The sequence below is a fragment of the Tamandua tetradactyla genome, chromosome 10, assembly GCF_023851605.1.
Source record: "Tamandua tetradactyla isolate mTamTet1 chromosome 10, mTamTet1.pri, whole genome shotgun sequence".
NCBI lineage: Eukaryota > Metazoa > Chordata > Mammalia > Pilosa > Myrmecophagidae > Tamandua > Tamandua tetradactyla.
This window is the reverse complement of record NC_135336.1, coordinates 52,233,784-52,252,823: the sequence shown is the minus strand read 5'-3', so window position 1 is coordinate 52,252,823 and position 19,040 is coordinate 52,233,784. Positions and strand designations below refer to the sequence as shown.

The following is a 19,040-nucleotide window of genomic DNA, read 5'->3' as shown; positions in this document are numbered from 1 at the left end:
GTTACGAAACAGGGGTAAAGGCTTACTTCCACTGTACCAACAATGCCTTTGACCTTTTACACCAGTTTATCTCCTATCTGTACCTATATTCACAGCTTTACTTCTGAAGACTCCTGACTCGGAGGCCTGGCACAGTCAGGACTCCTCCATGCAACCCATCAAGTGGCAGCTGGAGGGTCTGTGCAACGTACAGGGCAATCCCAGCGCACATCTTGCCCAATGGACACAGCCGTGTTGTTCCCGGGAATGACGCACAGACTCCTCCGCGATCCCAGGGCACACCCCGCCCCTGCCCCACCTCCGAGCGCCCAGCTCTGGGGGCTGACATCGCCTAGAGGCTCCAGGACACCAGAACCGAGACACACAAGCGAAGCGGCGAACCAGAAGCCAGGCGTCAGCGGCAGGATCGCATCCCAGCAGGCTGTGCGCGCGCCTACGACTCCCATCATCCTCCCCCGGGGATTACACGCCCGCCCACTCAAGGGTCTGTGACAGTTCATCCAACCATCTGTGCTCAGACCTTCTTTAATAGAATTCATAGGCCTGCTTTTAGCCTCCTTCGGGAGCTCTTCAGTCCGAGAACCCAAAGCAAAGCGGAGATCGCCTAACACACCCGAGGAGGCGGAGCTTCGGGACCGGAAGAAGCCGCTGTTGCCAAGGGAACGCCCAGCGCGTAGGCGCCGGCCCTAGCCCTGATGCTCCAGTTGAGGCCGAGGCCGAGGTTGAGGCTGAGATTAAGACTACGGCTAGGAGTACCGTTTCACCCAGCTCCTAGAGGCGGCTTCGTTTTGGATCAGACGTCCTTTCTGTGGGGACTTAGAGAGGAAGGCTGAGAGAACCCTGGGCCGAATTCCCACCAGAGACCGATACAGGTGAGTGCGCCTACCCCTGTTCCTCACCTGCTCCTGGGCTCTCAGGCTTAACCTAAGAGACCCGGTATCTCTCCCCCTCCTCAGTTCTTCCCAACCTGCGCTGCCCCACCCCAGGCCGTTTTAGAATTGCCCTTTCCCACGGCAATGGGCTTATTAGTTGTTTCTTTTGTGTGAGAGGTGGAAAAGAAGTGGGCTTTTGAAGCGAATACTCGGGACCCTAGAAAATTTATTGGGCTGATTTGGGGAATTTTGTATGGTTGGTTTTAATACTGTCCAACTTGTGCTTTATTTTGGTGTGTGGAAGGTGTAATTAAAACGTTATTATAAAAAACTGAAAGCCGAATAAAGATGTGTATTCGGTGTAATAAGGATGCGCAATAATGCACTAAACAAATGTTTTAAAAGTGTCACTTTGTAAAGTTTTCTCTACGGGACCACTATCTCTCTGCATCTCTTACCTTCCATCCCATTAACTGTGGATAACATTCTAATTCTTCTGGACTTTTTTGGTACATACAATCTTAAGAAACAGTTCCTCACGGTACTACCAAGAGAATTTTACAGGCTAGTCTGTAGAGAGAGGGGAATGTAAGATATAAATTGGAAAAGTAGATTGGAGCCAGATTGTGAACAACCTTGAAAGCTGTGCATGGAAGTTGGGATTTTTTTTTTTTCCTGAAAACCAGTCCTTCTCAACAGTGACTGCACTTCAGATGCTTTTTAAAATTCAGATGCCATGGTCCAATACTTGGAGATTCTGATTCAGCAGATGGTTGCAATATGCACCTAGGGTTGAATATCATGGCTACAAGAGTAGGTAGCCACAGAAGACTCTGTTGTATCCTCTATTGTGCACTAAGACATTATAAATACGTGTTGAGTGGCTTGACTTATCTTTTATTTCCATTTTTCATGCATCAGAACTAAACTTATTCAAGGAAAATTATAACTACTAAAAAATAGAAACATTTATAGGGCTGTGTACTTGTGTATAAAGCAACTTCAATAAAGGTAATTTTATTTTAGAACACTTGATTTCTTTTTTAAATGGTTTGTCCAAAACGTTTCAATAGCAAGAATCAGGTGTTTGACAATCCATGGAGAGGGGAAAGAAAGGCACAATAAAAGATGCTATAAAAAACCTCAGGTTTTTGACAAAATATACTTTATAGTAGATGCAAGGGGGAAGGGAGAAATGTAAGAAATTGTAATATTTTAAAAATCTATTCAGAAGTTTGTGGAAAGTGGAAGACAGGATATAAGCATGCATATCAAAATGTCTTACAATAATGAAGTGAGCAATAACAAAGTTATTTTGAGTTAAGATAGTCTGAGTGAATTGTTTCATATCAGAAGTCTGTTTAAACAGATTCTACAAATGACAAAGCTTAAAATGAGAAATAAAGAAATGGATTAATTTTTTAATCCCCAGCATAAGGAGATAAATTTTTTTAAATGACAAAATTGGAAGTACTTGAGATCATACTCATCCCTTGGGTAAACCAACTGGAGCTGCTCTCCTAGGCCCCACACTTGAGTGGAGCACTGCTCTTTCTGTTTTCTGAGTGTGATTGAAATTAATTTTTGAAATTTTTATCCATAGTGATCTCCCAGTGGGCCTTAGCAAAATGTTGATTGTGCAGCCTCCTTTCAGATGCAGTTATCTTGCAAGTGTCTTACTGGTTAAGTTGCTGCAGTTTCACATCCTGCAAGAGTGCTTGCCTGGGATGGTGTAGAATAAAAATATTGCAGGAGTTGTAAGATGATGGGCGTACTGGACCTTAACTGAAGATAAAAATAAATCAACTGGTGGTATTAATTTTTAGTTAACTTTGAAAATGATCATTTGAAAAGTAACTAGAAATATTTGGAACACAGGTGTACTGCGATTATTCTGTAGCATTCCCTGAAATAGTTGAAATCTGGCAAAGAGATATCTCTCTTGTCGCACCAGATAGTGAGGTTTTTGGGTGATAGGCCCAACAAGAGCTCCTTTGAAATTTCTTTAGAAACCTGAAGTCTAGGTTAACAGTTCCTTAGAAGTATATGAACAAACACAAAGTTACTATAAAGAGCAAGCAGTATGTCAGCAACAGATTTATTTAACTTCAGAATACATCTGTCTTTGGGTTGCTGATGGAATTTTTTGAAGTATGCATTGTCAGGATTTTTTTTTTCTAAAGAATTGGTACACATACAAATGAATACTTCAGGGACAAGTTAACAAAGAAACTTCAAAGTACTTGAGAGATGTAATATGATAAGTAATCAAAGTTCTTTTAAAATAATACTTAATAGGGTGTTTCAGATAAATTATAGTTAAGAAAACATTTAGTAAACACTAATAAAATTATGTGTATATGTGTATTTATCCATAAATTGTTTTCCAAATGGATTTGTAGTGACTTACAAAGACTATATGTTAAAGGAAAATAAGGATAAATATGTCAGTTAGGTTTCTTTGTCTTTATTTATAGAAAACCCAACTCAAACTGGATATAAGTAAGCAAACAAAAAAAACGTAAATCTGTTACTTCATATTATTGCAAAATGTAACAGTAGGGCTAGATTTAGGGAAAGATTTAGTCAGTGGCTCAAATGATATAGCCAAAATCCAAGTTTCCCAGGTTTTCTGGTCTATCTTCTGCTCTCTAGGCGTCATCATGAAGCTCTCCTTGAACGCCATTGCCCATACATCACTGCAGATTTTCCAAAAAGGTTGCAGTCTAACTCATAGATATTTTTAGTGTCACAAGTTGCAGACTCCCCATGATATTGATCACAATTTCTTCTAAAATATTTAAAAAATTACAATGCGAAATGTACAGTTGTTCCACAAGGGCATTAACTGTATTTCGGAAAGTTAAAAGCTGCTAATCTTCATTTTAGTTAAGGCTCCTTTCCAGTAATCAGCTTATACTTTGTTTACTAAGTGCATATCTACATTAACATGGTTTTCCCCATCATTTTATGTGCCCTTAAATTATTAAATTTTTAATACTCATGCTCATTTTTTCCATACGTAAGGTACCTTTAGGTAATATCGTGGTGGTGGTTGTTGTTGTTTTTACAGCTGATTTGTGAATATTTAAATCACGTTATGGGATTACTAGACAAACTTTCAGGTTTGCTTGGCCTGAAGAAGAAGGAGGTTCATGTATTGTGCCTTGGACTGGATAATAGTGGCAAAACAACGATCATTAACAAACTTAAACCTACAAATGTAAGTATCTTTATTAGACGTTTTCTGTATCTTCTGCTGCTCGAGAAAGTTAATATGCAGAATTATTTTAATTACACTTATAACTTTATATAATCATGTTTACAATCCTGTTAACCTTGTAGTAACTTAAAGTAATAAGTATCAGTGAGCTGTAATATACAGTTTCATACAAAGCTATTGGTAAATCTTGATTATTTCAAATGCCTTTTCTCTCAGAAGAGCTTAACAATTTTGCCAAGTTTATTTTGAGATTGCAATGCCTTCTTTTTGATTCCCTCATCACAAAAGGAGCAGAACTAGAAGGAAAAGTCGGTCATCTTTGTAGATTCTATGGATAATATATCTCTTAGATAATTTTTCCTGAAAGTGTGGTGTTCTTGCAAGATGATTTTAAATGACATGTGCAAACATATTAGTTTCATACCTATTTTTTTAAATATTTATTAGAATAATATGTAAAGCTAGCACATTCAACACATATGAGGTTTCAGTGGATGCATACATTAGAATTAGGTTTTGGGTCATAGCAGTGGCCTAAATAAGATAGAGGCTTTTCTGCCATCTAAATTCAGAGCAAGCATTGCAGGTCTGATAGGATGCTGTATGGTCATGAGAAATCCAAACAACTTCCATTTTTCTGATTGTTCCTGGTCTGCAGCCTCAGGATCTCCACACTTTTCATCATATCCATAGTCCAAGTCACAGCAAGGAGAAAAGAGTAGGGCAAAAGAATAGGCCTTCCTGCTTAATATTGGGTAACATTAACACAGAGAACATGGCTAACATTCTGCCATGGTTGATAAATATATTTATTTAGGTACAAACCATTAGAAAATTAATGGAAAATGTTGAGTTAAAAAATAATAATATAGATGCTGTATAGATAGAGCAAAGATTGAGAAGACAGTATTCTCAATGACTGAATGGCTGAAGATTGGGAAAATTGCTCCTTAATGTGCTCCAAAAAACTTCAATGTCTCTAAACACTGGGAAGTATGAGAAAGCTTAGTGCTCCAGTTCATTTTATGGCAACTTCAGTTTTACTTCTTTTCAAGTGGAGAGTACTTTGGAATTACAAAAATGCCATTCTTTCTTTTCTTCCTGTAATCATTCCCGTCTTCTACACTGACAAAGGTTTACCATGCAAAAAATGCCTAACTGCTAGTGTATTTTCAGAGTGGAAGTTAATTTGAGACAGCCAGGATAAGATGCTGAAAATGCATTTGGAAGGAATTTGGATGTTTTAGGATACTCCTTAGGTCAGTTGGGAATCAGCTGGGATATGCAAACTGAAATCAGAAGGGTAAAAAAAAAAATTAACTTTATTGTTGAAAAAGCTAATATTGGAGGGTATGGTTTAGGTCTAGCCAGAGGACTTGCTAATACTCTCTTGAATTGAACTTAACCTCCCACACTTTCAAAGTGTCCTCCTCAGGGAAAGATCCACTCTCCTAAGCTTACTGCATTGCTAAGAGCAGGCAAGAAGACATGCTGTCAAAAGAAGAAGGGAGAGAAGGGCTGAGTCAAGTGTGCTCAGAAATCTCACAAACAGCAGTGAGGAAAGTCATTTTTTTCTCATGGAAAGGAATAAATTGCAGGAGAGGAGAGCAATAGAAAACTTGGGAGTGTCATTTTAATGGTTTTCCCTCTATGTGGGAATGGGAAAAGAGGTTCCTCCCCATTAAGTAAAAGAACAGATTAAAAAGCACACATCTATTTTCTGACCTACATGATTACAAAAAGATTTGTCTTATTCCTTAAGAGGAAAATGTTGCATCCTACCCAATAAGATAGGGTCCAGAATTGAATTTAGATAGCAGTTGGTGCATGGTGAAGGTATATGTAACTGTTCCTGGGTCCATAATCAGTATTCTGGATCAGCAATCAACAAATCAACCTGGGATGTTGCTTAAGACCTTAATAACTGCAGTTAGATATTTAGCAATGAGTGAGCAAGATTAGAGCTTACTCTATGGAAAGTATTTTCAGTTTATTCCACATTAAGAATTACTCTCAAGAGAATTTTTTGTACATGGTAAAAGTTGGCCCAAATACAAGCAAAATGATTAAAGATGGAGCCGTAATTAAAGGCCCTCAAATGGACCAGCCCCAAAATGCCTACTATCCTCCACATAGTAAACAGAAATGTTCAAAAAGTAAAATAGGAGTTATAATCTCTTCTTTTCTTACCTTATTCTCGACAAGGTAGGGATGCTCTGTCCAAAGACATAGTCATTATCATAGGAATAATTTTCTTTGATGTGGATAAGAATGGCTTTGTTCGCTATCCAATCTCCGACCCAACTTTGTTCTATTAAGGACAGCCACTCTTATTTTCTAACACAGTGGTGGATTTTTTTTTCTTAATCTCTTCTGTCATTTCTAGGAATTTGGGTTTGGGCATAAGAAGATACAGCATATACTCAGTCTGTTATCTTTGAAATAGTCGAATATTCTCATTTCAGACTTGTCTTTTGAAAGACCTGTTGACCCTGCCTACACATGACATTAGTCAGGAAAAAACCCAGGAAGACCTGGGTACACAGGCAATAAGTAGAACTTTTTAATTAATCTTCTCTCTTCCAACATTCCTGTCTTACTTTTACCTCTATAAGTTATGACACCAGCCTATACTAGCTCCAGGGCTATTTCAAGGGGATCACCTGATTTCTGATACCATCTCCTGACCTTTAATCTTTAGGGAACCATCCTGTCTTCTTAGGGAAATTGACATCCGGGTCCTAAGAGCAGATTAAGTTTCTTTGCCTTTTTTTTTAAGCTTGAGGATAATAATCAGAAGGCCACCTGTATTAAAGACTCAAAATTCTGAGATAACCCTCTATAATTTAAACAGTCCCTTGTGAGTGTGCATCTTCTATTAAAATGTTATTTCTAATAATGTAAGTGAATTAATTATAGAAATCTACAATAATCTGATTGTCAGTAAATGACAAAAGAAATTGCAGGTCTCATTTTATAGCAAAGTTACGTCTTAATTTTTTCTGTGGATAAAATCAATTTCTAGATAACTAGAGACTTCCTGTACCCAAACTAGTTTTTTATATTTCTATCCTAATATTTATTTATTGTTAATCTATTGAAGTTGCTGTTGTCTTCTAAACTGATGATTTTTTTTTATTTTCTACATATTTTTGATTTAAGAAAACAAACAATATGCTTAGAACCACCAACAATGGATATCTGTTAGCTTAACCATAGGCATATTTAAATAAAGTACCCATATGATCGTTGTAAAGCCTGTGTTTGCACAGTAAGTTTCATAAACCAATTTAAAATTAAGGCAGCAAGGAAAAAATCTACATATTCAGATATCAAAGTTCTTAAATTCTAAATATTAAAAACTAACTTAGGGTTGGCCACAGTGGCTCAGCAGGCAGAGTTCTCACCTGCCATGCCAGAGGCCCAGGTTCGTATCCTGGTGACTGCCCATGCTAAAAAAAAAAAACTAACTTAGATACCATTTGATCAGCTGTCCTAACCATGAATGTCCTCAGAATATCAAGTATAAAGTTCTTACAAATATTTGCATTGCTATAGTAATGACCTATGTTACTAAATATTTTTCCTTATTTCAGTAAAATACGAAGATACAAATATTTTTACAATTAACATATGGAAATCTTAACCACCTAAAATGGATATCTTTTGGCTTATCCATAGGCATAGTTAAAAAAAAAATCTAAACAATCATTATAAAGCCTGTTGTGCAATATGTTTCATAAACCAATTTAAAATTAATGCAAGGAAGGAAAAAAATCTATTAAATACAGGTATCAGAGTTACTTGAATTCTAAATATTAGGCAGTATCTTAAATACCATTTGATTAACTGTCAAAACTGTGCATTCTCAAAATATCAAGTACAAAGTACAAATATCAACTTTGCTATGTTACTAAATATTTTCAGAATTTTGAAATGAATGATTTTATAGTGTGATTGGTATATGAAAGCCCTTAAAATCAAAACAGTGAGGCTTTGGGAACAACAAAAGTTAGAAAACTCTTTATTCCATAGCTTGTAATGCAATGAAATGACCCCAGTGTATTGTGCAGGGATTTTAGTAGCAGGAAACAAATTCATTCTTTCAACAAAAACAAAAAGATTTTTTGAAAGACTGTTAACATAGCTCGTCCATTAAAAGGAAAAGTTTTAATTGAGGTGGTATAATCTAGGAACGCCTAGAGTGTACAATGATAGTGACTAAATGTACAAATTAAAAAATGTTTTTGTATGAGAAAAAAAAGGAAAAGCTTTAGAAAGACTGAACGAAGACAGCTCAGGTTGGGGAGATTTTCACTAGCACATTACTGTTAAGGTAACCAATCTCCAGTGGCTTTTCAGCTTATATCTTTCCATTTGAGTTTAAATTTTTTTAATTTAATCTTGTCATGCCCTTAGTGGAAGATTTTAGAAAGGACAATTTTTTTCTTAAACTTTTTATTTTGAAATTATTTCAAACTTTATAGTATAAATTAATAAAAATTAATTTGCAAAAATAATATAAACCCAGGCAGAGAACTCTGATATATGCCCCCCATATGAAGATCCACCAATTTTAACACTTTGCCACATTTGTTGTATCATTCTGTCTTATCTGTCCATCAATGTAACTATCAATCCCTGTATCAGTTTTCTAAACATTTGAGAGTAAGTTAAATACATCATGCTCCTTGAATACTTACTTCCATGTCCATTTCCTAAAAACAAGTATATTAATTTATGTAACCTCCTTAAGTACAGTTATCATGTCCAAGAACTTTAAAATTGATAGGAAGCTTCAGTCCAGATTCCAATTTTTTCATATATCCCAATGGTGTCCTTTTGGACCAGCATCGTGTATTGCCTTTGTCATTATCTCTTTAACTGCTTTTTTTTAATCGTGGAAACAAGTACATACCATAAACTTTCCCGTCTCAAACACTCCCAAACATACCATCAGTGAGGTTAATCACATTCCCAATATTGTGCTACCCTCACTACCATACATTACCAGAAATTTCCCATCACACTAAACAGAAATGCTGTACATTAACTCTCCATTTTCTGTCTCTTCTGCCCCTGGTAACCTGTACTCTTCTTTCTATCTCTATACATTTTTGTGTTCTAGCTATTTAGTGCAAGTGGAATCATACAATTCTGTCACTTTGTTTCTGACTTATTTCACTTAAACATGATGCCTTCAAGGCCCATGGTATAGTGGCACGTTTCACTACTTCATTCCTTTTTATGTCCATTGTATGTCTATGCCACATTTTGTTTATACATTCATCTGCTAGTGGGCATTTAGGTTGCTACTGTATTTTGGCTGTTGTGAATAATTCTGCTATTAATATTGGTGTACACATATCTGTCCAAATCCCTGCTTTCAGTTCTTTGGGGTATGTATCTTGAAATGGGACTGTCAGATCATGCGATAATTCTATACTTAACTTTCTTCAGAATCACCAAACTGTTTTTCATGGTGACTGCACCATTTTACTTTCCCACTAGAAATGTCTGAGGGTTCTTAGGAAATGAGAGATTTGGTTGCCTTTTTTTTTTTTTTTTAACCTGAGGAAAAATTCATCTTTAGTAATGTAAATTTCTAAACTTCATTTTTTCTTTTAAAGGCTCAATCTCAAGATATAGTTCCAACGATAGGATTCAGCATAGAAAAATTCAAATCATCCAGGTAATCCACTTTATTTATACTTATAATTAAGAGGCTACGCAGGGGGAGGTGAGTACGGGTGGTTCAGTGGTAGACTGCTGGCCTTCCATGTGGGAGTCCCTGGTTCAATTCCTGGACCATGCACCAAAAAAAAAAAAAGAAGAAGAAGCTATAGGGAAAAAATGCCTATAGTAGATACAACTGGTCATTCCTTCTATTAGAAAAAGTAATTCATTGTTTCAGAAGCATGTGGGCATTAACATATTTATACCGCCACCTCTGGATTATTTTCAGAATTTAGGGTTTATGCACACTCTGGAACCTCACTAGCCAAAAGAACATTTTAAGGATATCTTATGCATTGCAAAAATCATATTTATATTCAATAAATTAATTTTTATGGGACTTTTACTTCAAAGTTGGCAGAAGTTGAAATACTGTATATCAAGAGTAATTTCTTTGATTGGAAACTATTGAAGATGTTAAGTCAGAGTTATACTTAAAATTAATAGCTTATAATTTATTTATGCTTGTTTTTTGCTCTTGGTAGTTTGTCATTTACAGTGTTTGACATGTCAGGTCAAGGAAGATACAGAAATCTCTGGGAGCACTATTATAAGTAAGTATATTTGTGAATGTCAGATGGTTGCATTTTGACAGTAATGATTAGAAATGCAAATTATTTCATGGTTGATTACATAGGCTAGATTGTGATGTTGATGTTTCATGTAATTTAAGTACATTTCTTCGTTGAAAAAAATGAAAGCACAATCATGGTTCACATCATTTCTCAAATACTTCAGGTAGGTCCTTTATGATTTGGAGCCTTCGCATGTACTGTTCTCTCTGTTTTTAATGTCCTCTTCTACCTTCTTTCTCTCTAATTTAAGATTGATATAATCAGCCTTTAAGAACAAACTCAAAAGTCAAGTCCCCTGTTAAGTTTCACTGCTTCACCCAGTTATTCTGTCCCTAGTGTCACACAGTGCTTTGCCCAGTCACATACTTAACCGTCTTAAAGGCAGTATACCACAGCTGCCTCCCTAATGCAATTGTGACCTACTAAAAGCAGAGATTATTTCTTATTCAAATTATTTCTTAAAAGCTTAGTATGATGCTTGGTATATAGCTCAATAAATATTTATTGAAAAAATTTAGTTAAAATAACAGTACTAGCTGTCCAAAAGTTGATCCATTTGTTCTCTGAACAATTCTAAACAAGATTTTTCTAGCATATGTAAAATCAAATGCCCACTTATCACTGCAGATTCTAGGAAAGAGATTAACCACTGACAAGTTAATAGGATCCAAATATGTTATTCCCTCTCGATTTGCATATGATGTTAAATTGGAGTCAGTAACTTTTAATATTGCTAGGACTCCTTAATTTAAGAGCACTGTAACTTGTTTTTGGAGTCTGAAACTTTAAAACGGTATTTCTTTGCTAAACTTCCTTCTGTCATTATGAACTTCTGCCTTGAAATGGCACATCACTTCCAGAATAGATTTAAACTTAGATTGATTCTTTCCTGCTAATAGATGTGGTAACAAACATTGTATTCCTCTGAAATGATCATAGGAGATTTATTACAAATATTCTTCTCAATAAGAACTTTAATTAAGGCCTATTTAAATTATATATATCCAAAAACCCTCAGATGTCAGAGGAAAAAGGGAGTGCTACAGATTTGAGAGTCAGATCAGAAAAGTAAAGGTGTCATGTTTATGATATTCTGTACTAAAATCCCTTATGAAATGTGGAATTTTAAAGTAAATGTGAGATTTTAAATACAGGATTTTTTATTCCTCCTTCAATTAATTGGTATGCAATTACTTGTTTAAAAGAATGTATTTACCTTAGCTACTTTTTTAAAAATGCATTTGTTTTAATTACGTTACAGAGGAAAAAAAAGTGCATAGAAAAAAGAAACTTTTTTCTGATTTCAGCTCTTTTTTCTTCATATTTTTTTGGAAGAAATTAATGAGTTCAGGAATATTATAGTTAAATTGTGAATATGGTTGCCATTGAGAAATTTACAGTAATATTAAATTTCCTCCATATCCATATTTTTCTAATTATGAGAGAATAAGCACATTTTTATCTATTAGACTGACAAGGATTAAAAAAATTAATAAAGTCTACTGTTGGCAAAATGAACCACTCATAAGTGGAGATGTAATATCTTTTTGAGGGTAGTTTATTAATACTCTCTTAAAGTGAAAAATGGTCATACCCCTTCAGCCAGTATTTTTCTTGTAGAAATGGATCCTATGACTAGAACTGGTGAGCTGAGACTGTGCATACGAGCATTATATTTATAATGACAATTTTTCATACCTCAAGCATATAAAGGGAAATGTTCTTAATATAAATATATGTTTAGCATTTAAAGAGAAGGAAATAATTAGAGGACTATGCACCAAACCATTAATAGTATTTGTTTTTGGAATAATAGGGCTGTAAGGGAAGTTCACTTTATAAGTTATGTGTTTCTATGATGTTAAATATTGTATAATTTTTGCATATTACCATCAATAAAACAACAGTAAAGTGCAAAATATAAAGAGAGCATATTTTTTAAAGTTTGGAAAACAGCAAAAATTACAGAAAAACTGTTTCTCATAAATCACACTGCTCGTAAATTCACCATCTTTTTGGTATGTCTTTTGTGAAAAATTATAATATATGCTTTATAAAATTAAGGCAGAAGGAACCACCTAAATTATTTAGCATATAAAATTTTGAACCCTACTTTTGTCAGTTAGCATCCTATGACATGGACAAATCATTTCATATATATTTGATTACTAATGATACTTAAAAATCTTAATTTATGACTAGAATAAGTGATTCACCAAAAAAAGTGACAGATGTCCAATAAATACATGAAAAGATACTGAACCTCTAAAGCATTTAGTGAAATGCAGATTAAAATAATCTGCTGTTAAAGTGTCAAAGACTGAAAAGAATGATAATAGCTGTGCAGGAAAGGGGACAGAAAAACTGGTGCTGGTGATACTGCAAATTGATACATTCTGGAGAGCACTTCGGCAATATTTGTTTAATAGTTTATGTTTTCTAAGAAATTTTACTTGTAAAAATAAATCATAAAGCATCAAAAAGAAATCTTAATATGTAGGAGAATGTTTTTCCAAGGCTATTCATAATAACAAAAATTGGAAGTAATCTAGAAGTTGAACAATAAAGATCTAAAACAATATTTGATGCCATATCCATACAGTGTATTACTTACAGAGCAATCAGTGATTTTCAAAGAGTTGGTGTGAGGCATTACCAAACTTTAAATCAACTCAGGCTAGCTATCATATTTTTAAAAAATTAAATAGAATACAATAAAAATTACTGTTAGTAAGTTTTGTTTCAGGAGACTTTTATTTCAAATATATGCCTTTATATAATTATGTTTCTGTTGCATCTCAAAATTAAAATGTATTTCTCACTAAGAGTTATGGTAAAAAATATTTGAGCAATACTACTGTAGAGCTGTAGTGTTTCATATAAAAGTAGTCCAAACTATATTGCTGAAAAAATCAAAGACATACACATATCTGTCAGAAAGGCACATTAAAAATGACAGAATTCCATTTTAAGTGCCCTGGTTGATATTCATATATGTATGTATACACAAAAACATCAGAAATGATATATATATCAAAATATTAATAATTGCATCTGTATAATAGTTATGATTTTTTACTTCTTTTTCTTATATTCTAATGTTTAACAAAAAAGTAAATTACCTATAATTAAAAAATTGATATGCAAGTCATTAAATTTTTCATATTATCCACGTAAAAGATGATTTTGCATGAAATATGGCTAATGGTTAATATACTAATCATTCAAATTAATAAGAATGAGCATCAAAACCTCTAATGATTAATGGACATAGGCATTGAAGAAATAGTACACCATTTAAGAGATGCAAATAGATAGTAAAGATGGAAAAATTTATATATGTAGCTTTGATTTTTCTCTGTCTTTGTATTGCACAGAGAAGGGCAAGCCATTATTTTTGTCATTGATAGTAGTGATAGATTAAGAATGGTTGTGGCCAAAGAAGAACTTGATACTCTTCTGAATCATCCAGGTATGTGTATGTGTCTTTCAATCTGTGTGTTTCTGTGCTTTTTTGTCTATATTTTGGTGTGATGTTTTGTTCTTTGGTGTTGGTGAAAAGTGTTACTCATGCTAATTATCTCATATTTAAATTTTTAAATTTTAAAACATCCATTTTGCAGAGTTCATAAAATCTTTACCTGCATGATCATATTTTTAAAAATGTAAAAGCTTTTCCAAATGTTTTCTGATTTTTCCCCAAAAATAAAAATGCCCTTTTTTTCTGATTACATAAATAATATGTGCCAATAGCAGAAAATACGGACAGAAAAGGAATAAGGAGGAAAGTGGAAAATTTCTATATTTCAACACCCATTAAATTTTTGGTTGGCATCCTTTCATGTATTTCAATATGAGTATATGTGTGTGTATGTGTGTGTGTGTGTATTCCCCAAATTTCTTACATATTTCTACTGTAGAGATTCTTTTCAAACAGATGCTTTCTATTTTTCATCTCTTAGTTGCTTGAAGGTTTGTTTTCTCCCGGGGTTGGTAGCTTTCAGGTGCTGTCTTGCTGTAGTCCTTGGGGCTCCTTGGCTTGAATCCCTGCCTCATGTCACATGGTGATGTCATTTGCTTTCTACCATCTATAATTTCCCAGTTATCTTTATGAAGCCTCCAATAATTCAGATTAAGACCCTCCCTCATTCAGCAGGGCCACATCTTTACTAAAAATAACGTCTCCGAGAGGGCCCTATTTACAGTTGGTTTGAATCCACAGAAATGCTAATTAAGATTAAGAACATGTCTATTTTGGGGTTTGTTTTAGTTTGCTAATGATGCCAGAATGCAATATACCAGAAGTGAGTTGGCTTTTCTAAAGGGAATTTATTAAGTTACAAGTTGACAGTTCTAAGGCCATAGAAATGTCTAAAGTAAGGCATCCAGAGAAAGATACCTTGACTCAGGAAAGGCCAGAGGCATAGAACCTCTTTCAGCTGGGAAGGGCCATGGCTGGTGTCAGCTGGCACTTTGGCTGCTGGTTGCAAACAGCTTTCCTGGGGATGTTTTCTTTCTGCTTCTCCAAAAACATCTCTGTGTCAGCTCTGAGCTTTATCCAAAATGGTTCCCTCTTAAAAAACTCCCGTAAGAGGATTAAGACTCTTGAATGGGCATATCTCCATAGAAACCACCCATCGAAAGGTCCCACCCTAAACAGTAAGTTGGCCTCCACAAGATTGGATTAGATTTGATTGGGTTAAGATAAAGAACATGGCTTTTCTGGGGTACATGGCAGTTTCAAACGAGCACAGGGTACATAATTGTATCTACTGTATTTCCAAACTGCCAGGGCCCACACCACTTCCCAAGATACTGATATTTTTTAAAAAATAAATACTTACCAGTATTTTTTTCTGTCATACCTTTCATATATTCCGTACTATTTATGGAATATATACATGCCTACATTTATAGACAGATACCAAAGATATATATAAAGGATTAGTCCTATCGGGAGTGCCATTATTTACCAAAATGGGATCTTATTTTATATACCCTTCAGCATCCGCTGTTCTCAAATAATACTACATGATAGGAATCTTCCACATTAATTATTATGAATGTATTTTTTCTTTTTAATGGTGGCTAATAAGCTGCACTATGAGTGTTCCACAGTTTATTTAACCATTCACCTATTGACTGATATTCTTTTTTCCTCCCTATAAAAAAATGCTCCTGTAAGTATTTTGGAATTTTGTATTCCTACACTTATTCACGTTAAAATGATGTTAAGTAAGCTTGGTGCTAAGGCTTTCAGGAAAGGCTGTAGGCTTAAAAGATGTGTGAACTGCTAGATATGGAATGAAAGTAGTGTGGGGCTAATAATTCTTGCTGCTTAGCCATAGAATCCTTGATATTTTTTATCAGGCAACCGTCTTGAGTAAGAATACCCATATATTTTGGGAAAAAATTATCCTGTCTGTACCTCTTGTGTGATTTTTTCACTTTAAATACTTATCTACTGTTTCTCTAAGTTGTGAATACATTTGTTATTATGTATTCCTTCTGTGTTAATCTTTTCATGTTATCGCCAAAAAAAGTGAATAAAATGAAACAGTTCCTACTAAAGCTGCTTAAAACACACCCAGAATACACACCCTATTAACACCTTATACTAGTATTATACATTTGTTATAATTCATGAGAGATTTTCTTATACTTGTACTATTAACCAGTCTTTCATCCACATTCACTGTTATACATTCCCATGTTTTATCTCCTAACTTTACTTCTAATAATATACATAACCCAAAACTTCCCCTTTCAACCACATTCATATACATAATTCATCACTGTTAATTACACTCACAATAATGTGCTACCATCACCATCATCCATTTCCAAACCTTTATAATCAACCTAAATATAAATTCTGTACAAATTAAACATCAGTTCCCCATTCTATAACCCATTCTATCCCCTGCTAACCTATATTCTAGAGTCTAACTCTATGAGTTTGCTTATTATGGTTAGTTCATATGAGTGAGATCATATAATATTTGTCCTTTTGTGCCTGGCTTATTTCCCTCAGTATAATATCTTCAGGGTTCATGCATGTTGTCACATGCATCTGGACTTCATTGATTTTTACAGTATATTCAATCATTTGTGTATACCACATTTTATTTATCCATTCATCATTTGATGGAGCCATAGGTTGCTTCTATCTTTTGGCAATTGCGAATAATGCCACTAAGAACATCAGTCTGCAAGTATCTGTTCGAGTCTCTGCTTTCAGTTCTGGGTATATACCTAGCAGCAGGATTGCCATATCATAAGGTAATTCTATGTTAAGCTTCCTGAGAGACTGCCAAACTGTCTTCCACAGTGACTGCACCATTTTACATTCCCACCAGTGATGAATGACTTTATATTTTTCCACATCCTCTCCAATACTTGTAATATTCTGTATTTTTTTAACAGTGGCCATTCTAGTGGGTGTGAAATATCTCGTGTTTTTGATTGGCATTTCCTCCCTAATATCTACTGATTTTGAGTATCTTTTCATGGGCTTTTGAGCCATTTATATATCCTCTTTGGAGAAATGTCTAGTCAAGTCTTTAATCATTTTAAAATTGGATTGTTTATCTTTTGAGGATTTCTTTGATATCCTGGATATTAAACTTTTATTGGATATTGCTTTCCAAGTATTTTCTCCCATTGAGTAGGTTATCTTTACAATTTAGTGAGAAAATCCTTTGATGCCCAAAAGTTTTTAAATTTATGAAGCTTTAGTTCTGATGTTCTTTGCTTGCTTGTGCTTTGGCTGTAAAGTCTAAGAAACCATTGCCTAACCGTCTTGAAGATGCTTCCCTACATTTTCTTCTAGGAGTTTTATAGTCTTGGCACTTGAGTTTAGATCCATTTTGAATTAATTTTTGTGTGTGGTGTTAGACAGGGATCCTCTTTATTTCTTTGGTATGTGGATATCCAGTTCTCCCAGCACCATTTGTTGAGTAGTCTATTCTTTCCCAATTGAGTAGACTTAGTAGCTTTGTAAAATATCAGTTGGCCATAGCTGTGAGGGTCTATTTCTGAACTCTCAAATCAATTCCATTGGTCAATGTATCTGTCCTTGAACCAGGACCATGCTATTTTGACCACTGTAGCTTTGTAGTATGCTTTAAAGTCAGGAAGTGTGAGTCCTCTAAATTTGTTCTTTTTTAAGATGTTGTTAGCAATTTGGTGACCCCCACCTTTTCGAATAAATTTGACAATTGCCTTTCCATTTTTACAAAGTATGCAGTTTGCGTTTTGATTGGGATTGTGTTGGATATGTAAATAATTTGGGGTAGAATTGACATCTTAATAAAATTCATTCTTCCAATGCATGAACACAGAATGCCCTTCCATTTATTTAGGTCATCTTTGATTTCTTTTACCCATGGTTTGTAGTTTTCTGCATACAAGTCCTTTATGTCTTTGATTAAATTTTTTCCTAGATAGTTGATTCTTTTAGTTGCTATTGTAAATGTAATTTTTTTCTGATTTCCTCCTCAACTTGCTCATTACTGCTGTCTAGAAACGACTCTTTTTTTGCCTGCTAATCTTGCATGCCACCAGTTTGCTGAACTCATTTATTAGTTCTAGTAGCTTTGTTGTAGATTTTCATGATTTTTTGTATATAGGATTATGTCATCTGTAAGTAGTGAGAAATTTATTTCTTCCTTTCCAATTTGGATGCCTTTTATTTCTTTATCTTGCCTAATTGCTCTAGGTGGAACTCATAGCAGTGTTAAATAAAAGTGGTGGCAGTGGGCATCCCTGTCTTGTTCTTGATCTTAGAGGGAAAGCTTTCAGTCTTTCACCATTGAGTAGGATGATGGATGTGGGTTTTCCATATATGCCCTTTATATCATGTGGAGGACGTTTTCTTCTATTTCTGTTTTTCTATATATTTTTATCAAGAAATTATGCTCAGTTTGCCAAGTGACTTTTTTGCATCAATTGAGATGATCATGTGTTTTTTTGTCCCTTCATTTCATTGGTGTGGTATATTACGTTAATTGATTTTCTTGTGTTGAATTACTCTTGCATACCTAGGCTAAAACCCCTTTGTTCATGGTATATAGTTCTTTTGAAATGCTGTGAGATTCAATTTGCAAATATTTTGTTGAAGATTTTTGCATCTATGTTCATAAGAGAAGTTGGTGTCTAATTTTATTTTCTTGTAGTATCTTTATCTGAATTCAGTATTAGGGTGAAGCTGGACTCAGAATGAGTTAGATAGTATTCCCTACTCTTCAGTTTTTTGGAAGAGTTTGAGCAGGATTGGTATTCTCCTTGGAATGACTGGTAGAATCCACCTACAAAATCATGTGTTCCTGGGATTTTCTATGTTGGGAGGTTTTTGATGACTGATTAAATCTCTTTGCTTGAAATTGTTCTGTTGAGGTCTTCTATTTCTTATAGAGTCAATGTGGTTTGTTTGTGTGTTTCTAGGAATTTGTTCATTTCATCTAGGTTGTCTAATTTGGTGGCATACAGTTGTTCATACTATCCTTTTATGATCCTTTTTATTTTTATGGGGCAGTAGGAATGTCCCACCTCTCATTTCTGATTTTATTTATTTACATCTTCTGTCTCTTTTTTTCTTTGTCAGTCTGGCTGAGATTTTGTCCATTTTATTGT

General features: G+C 34.6%; 1 protein-coding gene across 2 annotated transcripts in view; it reads left to right on the top strand.

Annotated features, from left to right (window-relative positions):
- Positions 1–343: 343 nt before the first annotated feature.
- The window catches only part of ARL6 (ARF like GTPase 6), a 45,916-nt gene continuing 27,219 nt past the window's right edge, over positions 344–19,040 (top strand). The window contains exons 1-5 of one of the 2 annotated variants that reach the window (XM_077118649.1): positions 344–872; positions 3,946–4,095; positions 9,726–9,787; positions 10,317–10,385; positions 13,784–13,878. In XM_077118649.1, the coding sequence (XP_076974764.1) occupies positions 3,973–4,095; positions 9,726–9,787; positions 10,317–10,385; positions 13,784–13,878 (349 nt within the window). In that variant the 5' untranslated portion in view covers positions 344–872; positions 3,946–3,972. The remainder of the gene's footprint in view (positions 873–3,945; positions 4,096–9,725; positions 9,788–10,316; positions 10,386–13,783; positions 13,879–19,040) is intronic. The other variant, XM_077118648.1, reaches the window with a different exon arrangement.